Here is a 16,686-nt window from a genome sequence, read left to right as displayed (position 1 = left end):
CCCAACAAACACAACAATCTTTCAAATCAGACCTACATAAAATGTTCTTTGTTCTTTAGAGCATTTGTTTTGCAAACTTACTGTTTCTCATTCAGAGTTTAACTTGCTTTTTCCTTTATTGTTTTCCCAGTTGTAAGAAACTTGAAATTTATTTATACTCCTTTATAGTAACTACCTTTTTTTGTGTGTATTCAGTAGGCATCTGGGGAAGAATTAATTTAAAAGGTGCAAAATATCTATTAGATTAATATGTTTACTAGGCTAAGTCAATTAGGAGGAATCAATTTAAATGCTCATGTCAAATTGAGTGAGAAGGCAAAATCTGCTGAGAATGCTTATGTAACTCATGGTGGTTCCACTAGTCTAGGTTTTGGGAAAAAAAATGATGACAAATAACCTATACTAAAAGGACATTTAAAAATTTCTCTATACCATAGAATTGAATAATTCCACAAGTCACCTCATGGAGGATGAGACAAAACTATATACTTTAAAAAAAAGTGTACTTAAATGACCTTATAATTAAGAGGCTTTAGGTCCTAGGTTTAGACACATACACAGCATAGATTCGAGTAGTGCGAGCTTGAATGGGTTATTTCTTCCAGCACCTTCCACTTGGGATATAGAAAGTGTTTAGTGACTATTTGTTCAGTGAATGAATGAATAATTATCTGCCAAAATCAAATGCACATCAGTGGAGTCCCACTATATGGTTGAAGTGCTTCGTGACTACAGACCATCGAGCTGATAAAGTGAATGAACTCTGCTTGTTTAATTACAGAAATACAAATTTATCTTCAAATGTTCAGCATCATATTGCTTCATAACAAAGTACATCATTTGTATTAATAATTTGAGAAACTACTACTCCCAAGTGGTAATTGAGATTACAGTCAAAGAAACATCACTTTTCATCCAACCACAGAAATTCATAAAGACAAAACAACCTAAAACTCATGCTTAACTATGGAATAGTTTCCTGCCCAAGGATATGTGGTAGCTGTGATTGATGGCAGTTTTTGAACAAGCTTGAAAAGGAAGTGGAAAGAAAGAATTACATAAACAGCATATGACGTGTTAGTACATGAAAAACCTGGTAAGAAATGTTAGTCCTAAATGATATTGGCCTTTGGATGATCGTTGAGGTTAGATTTCAGGCTGTTCAGAAGCCCTAAATGTGGTAAGGAAGAAAACATCTAAAGTCACTGCAGAAGAGTATATCAGTTTCCAAGTTTAAGTTCCTTAGTCTTTAAGTTCACTTGAGTATACTTAGTCTTGAGCAGGAAAAAAATGCATGCATAAATTATGACAATCCCCAAACTTCTCAATGCTGGTTTAAAAAAACAGAGGCCTAGGAAACCAAATAAAAAGACGTGAATGCAATGTAAAATTAGATGTAATATCGACTATTGTAGATTTTACAAAGCTATTCTGATTTTCCATACAGTGAATTTATTCAGCTATGTTGTATCACAGAAGAGAATGATGACATGTCAACCAATAAGAACAGTTTACTTTTCAAATGAAATAAGTATGGTAGATATCTTTAAAATATTTTAAATTGAAGAAATTAAATATGTTATCCCAGGATTTAGCAAATCTGCCTAAGCTATATACCAAGTCATTTTAAGTAAACATAAGCATTTAATCATGCCAGATTCAAATGATTGACAATTTAAAGCCACACATATATACTGAACACTTATTTATTATATAAAAGACCTCTTGACCATGTTATGGAATAAAATTTTAGAAACTTATGTAAAAGTCAACTGTAAAAGACCCTGAGAACACACTGACATTGAGTAATAGACAAACTAAAAACTCTGACCAAACAGTATATTAATAAGGTGGACAATCTGTGGCAGTATTCTTAGATTTTCAAGAATTAGGCCTTTTATTTAATACTTTGTATGTTTTTGTTGGTTTTGACCCCAGATTAGTGATCTGTTTTCAGTCTTCCCCATGTCGGTAATCATAGCCCTTTTGTACTGGGATTAAGTCAGCTAAGAAAATAGAAAAATCGTATTATTTGAAATGTTAAACACATATATTGCCCATTTATTTTCATACTTTATTCCCAAAGCTTCTTTTGAAATATGCAGGTTACTAGAAAGTGAGTGTGGAGAAGGCAGTGGCACCCCACTCCAGTACTCTTGCCTGGAAAATCCCACGGATGGAGGAGCCTGGTAGGTTGCAGTCCATGGGGTCGCTAAGAGTCAGACACGACTGAGCGATCTCACTTTCACTTTTCACTTTCATGCATTGGAGAAAGAAATGGCAACCCACTCCAGTATTCTTGCCTGGAGAATCCGAGGGACAGGGGAGCCTGGTGAGCTGACGTCTATGGGGTCGCACAGAGTCGGGCACGACTGAAGCGACTTAGCAGCAGCAGCAGCAGCAGAAAGTGAGTGACACAGAGAGACTGTAGAGTATTTATTACTACAAACATATTAAAAGTTTATTGTGGAATAACTGAAGTTTCCATGATTTACCTCTGTAAAAAGTTTAGGTCATCAAGCATACCATATCTTCACAGCTGCTTGTTTATTTCTGTCATTGTGATTGTGTATGTCTCAAATCTACTAAAGCTGAGGTCTAAATAAGTGAACAGAATTGTTCAATGAATAAGATTATATCATTTTTTAAATAAAGAGTATTTAATACTGTGGATATATTGATAGAACTGTTTTCTGAGTTGCAATACAATGTTAATAAGAGGTGACATACGTCTATGTTTCATAATGGAGGTTATGATATAGTCTATTTACAAAATTTGAAAATCAAACTAAAACTCACATGCACATTTGTTAAGAATGTGCTATCAGTTCAAAACTCTAAGACAACTAACAGGTAGTGATTACATATGAATCTTGAAACAGAGAATTATAGCAAATTTAAAAATTAGAACTTCATTATACTGGTATCATGTATATGGATACAAATTTACATGTGAAAGTTCATTACCCCTGGATTACTCTCACCCAAAAGGTTTCAATTTTATAATGATTCGTGTTGTAGCCATTAAGTAAAATCTTTCACATGCCTTCCCTGAATGCCTTTTTTGGACTGAGTCCACCTTGAATAAAACTAAAGAAAGTAAAAAGAGCAGTACAGGGTGACTTTGTTCTCACAGTGACAGATGGAAAACTGAAACTATGCACATCTATAAAAGACTTCAGCACTTCTAGAAGTAAGGTGTTTTTTTCCCCCAAAGGAGGTCAACAATTAGTTTTTAAATCAAATGGAATTATATCTTCAAAACATGCTGCTTTACATTTTCTTTCTCACTCTTCCCACTCTCTACTCTTTTAAATAATGAAAGAGCACAGAATTTTAATTTTATGGAGTCTCTATTTTATAAATCTTAAGTGAGGATTCTACCTAAAGGCTTGCCATTTATACAAGTTGGGTTGTAAACCATTACATTATGATACCACAAGCCTACTACGTTTTGATTCTCTAGAAATGCAGTTCAATCAGGTATATACCATATTTGCTCATATATAGATTACACATTTTTTATTGAGAATGAAAATTATTCTATTTTCAGAAATTTTACATCAATTTGTTTTAAATCGTAAACAACTCATATCTACTGAAATGTTAATTTCTTCATTAGAAAGAAGACTGTTTCCCTGGCTCCCTTGCCTCCAGCCTGTTTATCCATTTTCTCATGGAGAGAAAGTAACAAATATTTAGTATTGGTGAAGCTGGGATTGTTTTTAAGAGAGAGAATGGTTTCACATTTCTAATGTGCTAATGGACTAATCTATGAAACAGATCTGAGTCTGTTTTTTAATATCTGCTTTAATGAAATAATTTTATTATGGGAGTAAAGATAAGAAGGAAAGAGATTAACATCAGGTATAATTAGGTTTTCAGGCTTATCAAGCATTTAGATGCTTATCAAGCATTAGAGATGATAGCACTTCTAAAATTTTTTGATCAGCTCTTAAATTCCTTTGTCAGTTGCTTTACTTTTTTTTTTCTTCTTTTTTTTTTTTTTTTTTTGGCCTCACCCCGCAGCATGTGGGATCCTAGTTCCCCGACCAGGGATCGAACCCGGGTCCCCTGCATTGGAAGCACGGAGTCTTAACTACTGGACCACCAGGGAAGTCCCTGTCAGTTGCTTTAGAATTAGAATAGTTTGGCCTTTTAATTAAAGTGAATCAGATATCTAGCCAAAAGCTTGCCAATCACCAGAATTTAATATGAAAATAGTTTCTTTCTATGGTTTTCAATTTCTGTAGAAACCAAAGCTGAAATGTTTAGCAGGAGAAAATGCGTATGACTTACTGATGGACTTCAACGTTCTTTCAGCTTTTGAAAGGACACTCCTATGGACTAGACATGGAGGGTGGGACAGAGAACAAAGACAAAGAGATGAAGGAAAACCTATATATTTCCAACTTGTCAAGATTCTTCATCCTTTTAGGCCATTTCACAGAAGCAAGGAGAGGAAGGGGCCACATTTATCTTCATACACTTGAGCATCAGTAGGACAAAGTGAGGAGTGGCCAGTGTTCTTTTCTGTAAAAGCAAATGTTTAATTCACTCAAGTCATCATTGACTGCCAAACTCTTTTTCTTCCCAAGCCTCCTGTATATAGATAGAATATCTTACTTTCTCCATCTTCTTTAACAAAACAATCTTTTACAGATAGCATAAAGTTGAACATTTCTGTAAGCAAGCAAATTAAAAATAGGCACTGATTATCTTAATCTGTTTACAACAAATGAATATATTATTTTCAATATGTATCTAAGTGAGAATTGAAATCATTGACACTGTAATAAATGATGTAAAGCTCAGTATAGAAATTGTATGTTCCTCCACCTTTCCTACTTAGCATTCCATTCCAGTGGGTTAAATGGGAAGGTATACTTTTGTCATCTTTATGTAAAATGTTTCTAGGAGTTATGTTCAGTATATCTAAACATATCTTCCACTATGTTTGAAAGGATAGTCTTCAATATTGTGGAGACAAAGAATAAAAGACTGAAAAGTACATCAGAATTTTGATGGCATTCAAGTCATAGCTAGTCTGTGTATTTAACAAATAAATGTATGTTATTTATGTTGTGTTTGTCAATGGAAAATAAAGTTAAATGTTCTGAAATGGCCCTGTCTTTCTTTCCTGATGCCAACTCATGTCAGGAATGTTTTACTGATAATTGCACTAAGTATTTTGCTGAAATCTTATTAGATTTGCTTTATCAAAATAATAGCACAATATAATGCAATCAGTTCAGTTCAGTCACTCAGTCGTATCCAACTCTTTGCAATCCCAGGACTGCAGCACATCAGGCTTCCCTGTCCATCACTAACTCCTGGAGTTTACTCAAACTTATGTCCATTGAGTCTGTGATGCCATCCAAACCTCTCATCCTCTGTCGTCCTCTACTCTTCCTGCCTTCAATCTTTCCCAGCATCAGGGTCTTTTCAAATGAGTAAATTCTTCACATCACGTGGCCAAAGGATTGGAGTTTCAGCTTCAACATCAGTCCTTCCAGTGAATATTCAGGACTGATCTCCTTTAGGACGGACTGGTTGGATCTCCTTGCAGTCCAAGGGACTCTCAAGAGTCTTCTCCAACACCACAGTTCAAAAGCATCATTTCTTTGGCACTCAGCTTTCTTAGAGTCTAACTCTTACATCCATACATGACTGCTGGAAAAACCATAGGTTTGACTAGATGGACCTTTGTCAGCAAAGTAATGTCTCTGCTTTTTATGTGCTATCTAGGTTGGTCATAGCTTTTCTTCCAAGGAGCAAGCATCTTTTAATTTCATGGCTTCAGTCATCATCTGCAGTGATTTTGGAGCCCAAGAAAAGAAAGTCTGTCACTGTTTCCATTGTTTCCCCATCTATTTGCCATGAAGAGATGGGACCGGATGCCATGATCTTAGTTTTCTGAATGTTGAATTTTTAAGACAGGTTTTTCACTCTCCTCTTTCACTTTCATCAAGAGGCTGTTTAGTTCTTCTTCACTTTCTGCCATAAGGGTGGTGTCATCTGCATATCTGAGGTTATTGATATTTCTCCCGGCATTCTTGATTCCCGCTTGTGCTTCATCCAGCCTGGCATTTCACATGATGTACTCTGCATATAAGTTAAATAAGCAGGGTGACAATATACAGCCTTGACATACTCCTTTTCCTATTTGGAACCAGTCTGTTTTTCCATGTCTGGTTCTAACTATTGCTTCTTGACCTGGATACAGATTTCTCAGGAGGCAGGTCAGGTGGTCTGGTATTCCCATCTCTTGAAGAATTTTCCACAGTTTGTTGTGATCCACACAGTCAAAGGCTCTGGAGTAGACAATAAAGTAGAAGTAGATGTTTTTCTGGAAGTCTCTTGCTTTTTCTATGACCCAACAGTTGTTGGAAATTTGATCTCTGGTTCCTCTGCCTTTTCTGAATCCAGCTTGAACATATGGAAGTTCTCGGTTCACATACTATTTAAGCCTTGCTTGGAGAATTTGGAGCAATACTTTACTAGCATGTGAGATGAATGCAATTGTGTGGTAGTTTGAACATTCTTTGGCATTGCCTTTCTTTGGGATTGGAATGAAAACTGACCTTTTCCAGTCCTGTGGTCAGCTTTCCAAATTTGTTGACATATTGAGTGCAGCACTTTCACAGCATCATCTTTTAGGATTTGAAAGAGCTCAACTGGAATTCCATCACCTCCAATAGGTTTGTTTGTAGTGATGCTTCCTAAGGCCAACTTGACTTCACAATTCAGGATGTCTGGCTCTAGATGAGTGGTCACACCATCGCAGTTATGTGGGTCATGAAGATCTTTTTTGTATAGTTCTGTGTATTCTTGCCACCTCTTCTTAATATCTTCTGTTTCTTTTAGCTCCATACTGTTTCTGTCCTTTATTGTGCCCACCTTTGCATCAAATGTTCCCTTGGTATCTCTAATTTGATGCCTATTCATGTTGTAATCCAATTTTTTTGCTTTTAGTACAAAAGCACATTTATAAATTATCCTAAATTTAATTCTCCCACTGTACATTTGCATATAATCTATAGGCAGCCAACAAAAGAACTGTCTTTGTTAGTAGTCAGCTCCTTTAGTAGATTTGTGCATGGGTATTGGTGTGAGCTGACTACTAGTTGAGATGAGTGTTGGACTACCTCACTACCCTGTTCATGTGTTCATTAAGTTCACTCTACTTTTTCCTCCTTTGGTGAAGGAAGAAGTTCTGTAGAACACAGGCTGCAAAGCCAGGCTTATTAAAAGTAACATGTCAACCTTGCTCTCTTTCCTCTAAGAAAAGGCATTTAGGGAGAGCTCTGACGTAACCCCCCAACTAGATCTTATGATCTCTACAGTCTTTGTCTTGTGGCATTTCAGGTAAACATCATGATGGCTATCTTCTGGTAGGCCAAGAATTTCCACTAAAATGCTGATGATCTTACGTGCCAGAAATAAGACGTTGCTAAGTTTCATGTCCTTGGAGGACAGGCAGTCAGACATCCTTAGGTATTTGGCTGCACTGGGTCTATAGTTGCAGCATGCAAAATCTTTAGCTGTGGCACGTAAGCTCTTAGTTGTGGATGTGAGATCTAGTTTCCCAACCAGGGATTGAACCCAGGGTCCATGCATTGGGACTGGAGAGTCTTAGTCACTGGATCATGAGGGCAGTTCCCTAAAACAGTCTTGAGTAAACCTATTTCGGAGGTAGGTACTCAGAATCCAAGCCAGTCCTCCAGCCTTGTTCTTTTCTTTCACATATATTTGCTGTGTACCTATAATGTGCTAAGCATTCTAGTAAGTGCAAAGACAGACACAAGGATTTTAAAATAAACAAACACTGCTTTCAGTAGGGGAACGGGAAGTAATTTGAACAGAGCTGCTATTGGGGTAAACCTATAAGTACTATGTGGGGAAGGTGATGATGAAATAGGAAATAGTTTTGTGTAGGAGGTGACATTTAATTTGCATTTGGGTTCCTGTGTAGCTTAGTCGGTAAAGCATCTGCCTGCAATGCAAGAGACTGGGTTCAATTCTTGGGGTCAGGAAGTTCCCTTGGAGAAGGAAATGGCAACCCACTCCAGTATTCTTGCCTGGAGAATCCCATGGACAGAGGAGCCTGGCATGCTACAGTTCAAGTGGTCGCAAGAGTCAGACAGAACTTAGTGCTATGTTTTTTGTTTCTTGTTTTTTTTTTTTTTTTTTTGAGAAAGGAGTTGGTGTTAACCAGGAAGGCGGAGGCACATTTTAGAATATTTTTTCATTCCACTCTGCCCAAAGCAGTACAGTTTGCAAGGCATTCAAACTGATTAAATTCTAGTGGCCCACTAAAAAATGTGGTTCTGAATAGTGCATGCCTCTGTAATCTTGCAGAGTAGGGAAGAGGTCTTAGGATAGGATTTCTGAATCTTGGAACTATTGGCCCACTGGGGCAGAGAATTCTTTGTTGGGGGTACAGTATCCTGTACACTGTAAGCTATTTAGCAGCTACTTATTGGATGCCAGTAATATTGCCCTAGTTGTGGCAATCAAAAATGTCCCCAGATATGGCCAAATGCACCATAGAGGACATATTGGCTCATAGTTTAGAGTCTCTGCCTTAGGGCAAGGGCCATGGTCACCAAGAGGAGGCTATGTGTGTGAGGGTTTGCAGGACAAGGTCATCTGTGGGATCTTGGTCCAGACAGGCACCATTCTGGCTTTTCCCAAGGAAGCAAGCACTAGAATGTCAGTTTGTGTCTGAATGCACAAAAATGTGGTGCTACCAGTACAGCAATGCCTGGATCACCATGGGCCCTGATCCACTTCCGTAATCACATAAACCTATTCACAAAGGAAGAGGTACAATTTCTTAGAAAGTATCATTTTTCCATTGATGCTCCAATCCTTATTTTGTTCTTGATAAGAGGGCCTAGGGTAATATGTCTCTCAAAGTGATATCTAAAGACAGTCCATTTCTCCCAGGACCTTAAAAAATATGTTAAGATTCCTCTTAATTCAGTTTACATTTCTAGGTAAGGTACCTTAGCAAGAGAGACTAATTTACCAAATTTTGTCTTTAATGGAATTTTTTCATGTCTGGTCTATCTTACAGAGTTGTAAGAGCTTTATTTAATCTGAGATATAATTTTTTATTAAAGAGCAATCAAATTTGGGGCAAATGTCTCCTTACCAGCCTATGCCTTTCTGAGTTTGTGCCAGTCTGCAATATTTGTATGAAGCTATTACCATACATTTTGCTGACAGAGTTCAAACCTGTGCTCTATATCTAAAATTTAAGCTCTCAGTTCAGTTCAGTCGCTCAGTCATGTCTGACTCTTTGTGACCCCATGAACCACAGCACACCAGGCCTCCCTGTCCCTCATCAATTCCCAGAGTTCACCCAAACTCGTGTGCATTGAGTCAGTGATGCCATCCAACCCTCTCATCCTTTGTCATCCCCTTCTCCTCCTGCCCTCAATCCCTCCCAGCATCAGGGCCTTTTCCAATGAGTCAGCTCTTCGCATCAGGTGGCCAAGGTATTGGAGTTTCAGCTTCAACATCACTCCTTCCAATGAACACCCAGGACTGATCTCCTTTAGGATGGACTGGTTGGATCTCCTTGCAGTCCAAGGGACTCTCAAGAATCTTTTCCAACATCACAGTTCAAAAGGATCAATTCTTTGGTGTTCAGCTTTCTTTATAGTCCAACTCTCACATCCATACATGACTACTGGAAAAACCATAGCCTGACTAGGCATACCTTTGTTGACAAAGTAATGTCTTTGCTTTTTAATATACTGTCTAGGTTGGCCATAACTTTACTTCCAAGGGGTGTCTTTTAATTTCACAGCTATAGTCACCATCTGCAGTGATCGTGAAGCCCCCCAGAATAAAGTCAGCCACTGTTCCCCCATCTATTTGGCATGATATGATGGGACCAGATGCCATGATCTTAGTTTTCTGAATGTTGTGCTTTAAGCCAACTTTTTCACTCTCCTCTTTCACTTTCATCAAGAGGCTCTTTAGTTCTTCTTCACTTTCTGCCATAAGGGTGGTATCATCTGCATATCTGAGGTTATTGATATTTGTCCCAGCAATCTTGATTCCAGCTTGTGCTTCTTCCAGTCCAGTGTTTCTCATGATGTACTCTGCATATAAGTTAAATAAGCAGGGTGACAATATATAGCCTTGACGTACTCCTTTTCCTATTTGAAACCAGTCTGTTGTTCCATGTCCAGTTCTAACTGTTGCTTCCTGACCTTCATACAAATTTCTCAGGAGGCAGGTCAGGTGGTCTGGTATTCCCATCTCTTTCAGAATTTTCCACAGTTTATTGTGATCCACACAGTCAAAGGCTTTGGCATAGTCAATAAAGCAGAAATAGGTGTTTTTCTGGAACTTTCTTGCTTTTTCCATGATCCAGCGAATGTTGGCAATTTGATCTGTGGTTCCTCTGTCTTTTCTAAAACCAGCTTGAACATCTGGAAGTTCACAGTTCACGTATTGCTGAAGCCTGGCTTGAGAACTTGAGCATTACTTTACTAGTGTGTGAGATGAATTCTATTGTGTGGTAGCTTGAGCATTCTTTGGCATTGCCTTTCTTTGGGATTGGAATGAAAACTGTCCTTTTCCAGTCCTGTGGCCACTGCTGAGTTTTCCAAATTTGTTGACATATTGAGTGCAGGACTTTCATAGCATCATCTTTTAGGATTTGAAATAGCTCAACTGGAATTCCATCACCTCCACTAGCTTTATTCATAGGATGCGTCTTAAGGCCCCCTTGATGTCAAATTCCAGGATGTCTGGCTTTAGGTGAGTGATCACACCATCATGGTTATCTGAGTCATGAAGATCTTTTTTGTACAGTTCTTCTGTGTATTCTTGCCACCTCTTCTTAATATCTTCTGCTTCTGTTAAGTCCATACCATTTCTGTCGTTTATTGAGCCTATCTTTGCCTGAAATGTTCCCTTGGTAGCTCTAAGTTTCTTGAAGAGATCACTAGTCTTTCCCATTCTATTGTTTTCCTCTATTTCTTTACATTGTTCTCTGAGGAAGGCTTTCTTATCTCTCCTTGCTATTCTTTGGAACTCTGCATTCAGATGCTTATATCTTTTCTTGTCTCCTTTACTTTTCACTTCTCTTCTTTTCACAGCTATTTGTAAGGCCTCTTCAGACAGCCATCTTGCCTTTTTGCATTTCTTTTTCTTGGGGATGGTCTTGATCCCTGTGTCCTGTACAATGTCACTATCCTCGTCCATAGTTCATCAGGCACTCTATTCAGATCTAGTCCCTTAAATCTATTTCTCACTTCCACTGTATGATCATAAGGGATTTGATTTGGGTCATTCCTGGATGGTCTAGTGGTTTTCCCCAGTTTCTTCAATTTAAGTCTGAATTTGGCAATAAGCAGTTCATGATCTGAGGCACAGTCAGCTCCTGGTCTTGTTTTTGCTGACTGTATAGAACATCTCCATCTTTGGCTGCAAAGAATATAATCAGTCTGATTTTGGTATCGACTATCTGGTGATGTCCCTGTGTAGAGTCTTCTCTTGTGTTGTTGGAAGAGGGTGTTTGCTATGACCAGTGTGTTTTCTTGGCAAAACTCTATTAGCCTTTGCTCTGCTTCATTCTGTACTCCAGGGCCAAATTTGCCTGTTACTCCAGGTGTTTCTTGACTTCCTACTTTTGTATTCCAGTCCCCTATAATGAAAAGGACATCTTTTTTGGGTATTAGTTTTAAAAGGTCTTGTAGGTCTTCATAAAACCGTTCAACTTCAGCTTCTTCTGTGTTACTAGTTGGGGCATAGACTTGGATTACCGTGATATTGAATGGTTTGCCTTGGAAATGAACAGAGATCCTTCTGTCATTTTTGAGATTGCATCCAAATACTGCTTTTTGGACTCTTTTGTTGACTATGATGGCTATTCCATTTCTTCTAAGGGATTCCTGCCCACAGTAGTAGATATGAGGGTCATCTGAGTTAAATTCACCCATAGGTTGCATGAAATAAAAAGTTGAAAAACTTAAACCCTAACTCTGGGCAAAATTAAAATTAACATGAAGGTACTCATTAATCTACTGTAAATTTCTGAGGTAAATTAAGAAAGGACTATGGATAATCAGTGCTTATGCCTAAGATTCTTATGCAATCTTTTTAAAAGAAGGCTTTGAATATTACATATCAGGTTGTTGGAATTCGATTTTGAAAAGAGCATTGGAAGAAAATAATTCTGAAACCATTACCACCACTGAGGCCTTGTAAAATTAGATTTAACTAGAAGTACCCAGTAGAACAGGATTCCCAGGGACACTAGTGATAAAGAACCCACCTGCCAATGCAGAGGTAGTAACTGAGACGTGGGTTCAATCCCTGGGTTGGAAACATCCCATGGAGGAGATCATGGCAACCCACTGGTGTCTTCTTGCCTGGAGAATCCCATGGACAGAGGAACCTGGCAGACTACAGTCCACAGGGTCGCACAGAGTTGGACATTACTGAAGTAACTTAGCACAGCATGCATGCCGAATAGAACACTAGTTCTTAAACACTGTGGGTCAGAGACACCTCTAATAGTCTGGTGAAAGGTTTGGATCTCTTTCTCACAGAAAGTACACAGAATTTCTTTTTTTTATCATGTCAGAGATTATGCAGTCCTCCTAAATTCTGTCTACAGATGTCCTGGAAATTTATAGACACAGGTTAAGAATTCTTGCTTTGAGAGAATTTTTGTGATTTAAGGAACCTCACAAGTTTCCATGTTTGGTTAGAAAGCTAAAATCCAAAACTGGAGCTAGATCAACATAATTACTTCCCTGTGAATGCCAAAATTCCTTGACCTCTCATTGTATGCCCGTAACAGTAAATCAACATAATGGGGGGGTAGAATTATTAAAAAGAATTGCAATCATTTTAAAAAATTGGCATCATGTGGGGCAAAAAAAATAATAATAAAATAACCTAATCCTAACCAGAAGAGGAACATTATAGGTTATTTGCCAAAAACAGGTTGAAAAATGAAAGGACCATTATTTAAATAAAGAATTACATCTCTTCCAATGACACATTTGCCTTCCACAGAGCTTATTTTCATTCTGCCTTGTGTTGATCCCACAAGAGAGATTTAAAACCAAGCGATTTAAAAAAAATCAATTAAAAAAATAACATCCCACCTGAAAAATGAAACCTTGAAAATGGTTAGAATATAATTTCTTATTATTTTCTGTTATATAACTTTATGTTATGATACCTATATGAATAAAAATATATTTACACTTATGCAAGTACTACATTTTTGTGTTGCTATTTAGAATGAAAGCAACAAGGAGGACTTATCGATTGAACCTTTCAGTAAAATGTAAGGTATACACTTTCAGACCTTTTTACAAATGTAAAATTAATGATGCTTTAAGCCAATGCTTGAAGCTATTAGTGGAATGCGGTATTGATGTTTATAGTTTGTATTTCACTAAAGGGAAACGTCTGGAACAATTAATGACATTTATCTTTGCATTTTTCTTGCCTTAGTGAGGAAAAAGAAAATGCCACCTTTCAGCACTGAAATATTTATATTTTGGAAACAGCAATTTGATACCAGTGCATCCTACATTCTGGATGTGGTTCCATGAATTGGACAGCTGTAGATAGTGTGCATGAAACTGTAAGCTGATTTTCAAAAGTCAGTGGTTTGGAGTCTTAGAAGATCCATGAAAAGCCATTTCAAGAGGCAAAGCAATTGTGCTTTGTTACTTACTTTCAACATTCCTTGACTGTTATTTATTTATTCTTTTGCCTAGTGTCTTTAAGAATTGCAGTGACAGAATTTACTGTATTTGAAAAATTTTGAAGAAATAATATTGATTTCTTGCCAAGTTCTAAAGGGGAGCTACTGCCTCAAAAGTTTTGCAATCGTAGTTAGATGTGCATGATTCCTCTCCTTATCATAGACTTTCTCCCACCATGGCCATTTTGAATATTCTTGTTACTATCCCTTCAGCAGAATTATCATTGAAACCTGAAATAATTCAGTTACTAATTTAATTAATATTTGATCACTACTAGGAGATTGTATGTTTAAAATACTTTAAAGCAGTTTTAGTGGTAAAGAATCTGCCTGCCAATGCAGGAGACAGTAAGAGTTGTGGGTTCTACCCCTGGGTCAGAAAGATCCCCTGGAGGAGGAAATGTCAACCCACTCCAGCATTCTTGCCTGGAGAATCCCATGGACAGAGGTGCTGGATGGGTTATAGTCCATGGGGTTGCAAAAGAGTTGGATACAACTGAGTGACTGAACACACACACACTTCATCCAGACTACCAAATCCTGTATTAGTTATTAGATGATAGATCTCATTTACTTCTTTGAGTGGTTACCAAACCAATGGTTACCAGCAGGAAGAGGGAAAGGGGGAGGAGGGAAAGGGCAATATAGGAATAGGGAATAAATAAAAGGATTGTGATTATATGAAACAACATACATGAAACTTTTGAAAATTATAAAGTACTATAGAATTTAAAGGGTTTCCTAGGTGTTGCAGTGGTAAATGGTCCGCCTGTCAATGCATGAGATGCAGGAGGTGTGAGTTCTATTCCTGGGTCAGGAAGATGCCGTGAAGCAGGAAATGGCAACCCACTCCAGTATTCGTGCCTGGAAAATCCCATGGACAGAGGAGCCTGGTGGGCCACAGTCCATGGGGTTGCAAAGAGTTGGACATGACTGAGCAGACAAGCATAGAATTTAAAGAATCTTTCACTCAATAAAAAAGTTTATTATAATACCCACACTCCTTATTCTAACCCTCTCCCCCCCACCCTGCTCTCCAAACAACTCCAATACTTTCTGCTTTTTTTCAACATTTCTTCTGGCATATACTATTATATTTTTAAATAATGTATTTATGTTGCTGTGTCCTGATTCACCAACTTTGGACCTTATAGGTTGATTTTTCTATTTTACTGGATTTAACTCTCTCCTCACTAAGTGTCCCATTATGGTTATAATGCAATTTTATTAACACATTTCAGTGTTTTCATTTTTATGGCAATGTAAATAACCTTAACTGCAGAATCAGTAGAACCATCATCATGTTTCCTCTCTTGGACATGTTTTTTATTTTCTAGAGTTAAGAACTTACCAAGTTAAATTTGCCTAACTTTCTTTGTGCTAATAACCAAATCTTAACAGCTTTCCAGGTGTTCAAACCTATCAGATAATCTTTACCTCTTTTAGAGTAAAATTTTTTAAAAGTTGCTCCTCAGTTCAGCATATTACCTCTTTTTTATGAGGTACCCCATTTCCTGGGGGCTTCCCTTGTGGCTCAGCTGGTAAAGAATTCGCCTGCAATGCAGGAGACCTGGGTTTGATCCCTGGGTTGGGATGGTTCCCTGGAAATGGGAAAGGCTACCCACTCCTGTATTCTGGCCTGGGGAATTCCATGGACTGTTTAGTCCATTGGGTCACAAAGAGTTGAATATGCCTGAGCAACTTTCACTTTATTTCCTAGGCACTTCCAAGGTGGCACCAGTGGTAAAGAATCTGCCTGCCGATGCAGGAGATCCAGGTTTGATCCCTGGGTTGGGAAGATCCTGGAGGGGGTCATGGCAACCCACTCCAGTATTCTTGCCTGGAGAATCCCATGGACTGAGGAACCTGGCAGGCTACAGTCCACAGGGTCACACAGAGTTGGACATGATTGAAGCAACCTGGCATGCACACAAGCTGTTTTATAGATCTCATGTCTTGGTATTTCTGAAAAATTCACTCATGTGATCACATGTGCTTTTCAAAGGGCTTTTTAATAGAAAAAAAAAAAAAATATATATATATATAAGGAACCAAACTCCTAGAAAAGAAAATGGTCATAAATAAACATGAACACTAATAATAATAATAGTGATAATAATAGTAGTGATAATAATAGTAGAGGCAGATATCATTTTATGAGCACATATATTGTACATGTGGCTTCCCTGGTGGCTCAGTGGTAAAAGAATCCACCTGCAATGCAGGAGATATAGGTTAGATCCGTGGGTTGGGAAGATCTCCTGGAGGAGGGTATGGGAACCCACTACAGTATTCTTGCCTGGATAATCCAATGGATGGAGGAGCCTGGTGGGCTACAGTCTATAGGGTTGCAGAGTCAGACACAACTGAAGTGACATGTTATCAAATGCTCAAGCCAATGCCACAAAGTAGGTGCTATTATCACCACCTTCCAGATGAGAAGTCTGAGGCTCTGGGAGGGTAAATCACAAGGCCAAGTCCACAGAGTTAATGAAAAGTGTGGCTAGGATTCTTATCTTATTTCAGGTTAGAATATAATTGCCACAAATTCCCTTTGTGAAAAATTTCTACTATAGTTATTTTCTGAAGCATGAAGTTTATCGTGGAGAGATGCTCTAAGGCCCCATGAAAGAAAGGCTTTCACTCTGTTTCAAGGCCTGGGCATTTTCAAGCTGCCAGAAACAATCATGCAAGGTGTTTTTTTTTCAACAGGACAGATTAGATACAGCAAACAAGATTTTCAACAAAAATATAGTCTTTATGTCAAATCTGGGCATGTGCACACTGCTGCAAACACTCACACCCTTCCTGGTTAGATGCCGGCTGCTTCTTTAGTAGATGGTTGCAGAAAAAGAGGGCACTTCCTCCTGCTGCCTTTTTAGCTTTCCCTTTTGCTAAAAGCTAAGGGAGATTATTGATGCTTTTGAACTGTG

General features: G+C 38.1%; 1 protein-coding gene across 21 annotated transcripts in view; it reads left to right on the top strand.

The window, feature by feature from the left end:
• PTGER3 (prostaglandin E receptor 3) overlaps positions 1 to 16,686 on the top strand; it is a 250,454-nt gene that overhangs the window by 37,533 nt on the left and 196,235 nt on the right. For 3 of the 21 annotated variants that reach the window (XR_015160230.1, XM_086390558.1, XM_086390549.1), the window contains one exon: positions 4,030 to 5,122. The exons of 12 other annotated variants lie outside the window; for them this stretch is intronic. Coding sequence is in view for 6 of the 9 variants with exons in the window: in XM_086390558.1 (XP_086246684.1) it covers positions 4,030 to 4,044 (15 nt within the window). In the remaining 3 variants the exon portion in view is untranslated. Of the gene's footprint in view, positions 1 to 2,086; positions 5,123 to 16,686 lie in introns of those variants that run through there. 6 more of the 21 variants (XR_015160231.1, XM_086390555.1, XM_086390546.1 and 3 more) reach the window with 4 other exon arrangements.

The sequence above is a fragment of the Bos grunniens genome, chromosome 3 (genome assembly GCF_055505025.1).
Source record: "Bos grunniens cultivar Pamir isolate PY7600 chromosome 3, Bosgru_T2T1.0, whole genome shotgun sequence".
Lineage (NCBI taxonomy): Eukaryota > Metazoa > Chordata > Mammalia > Artiodactyla > Bovidae > Bos > Bos grunniens.
This window is presented reverse-complemented; position numbering and strand designations above follow the sequence as displayed.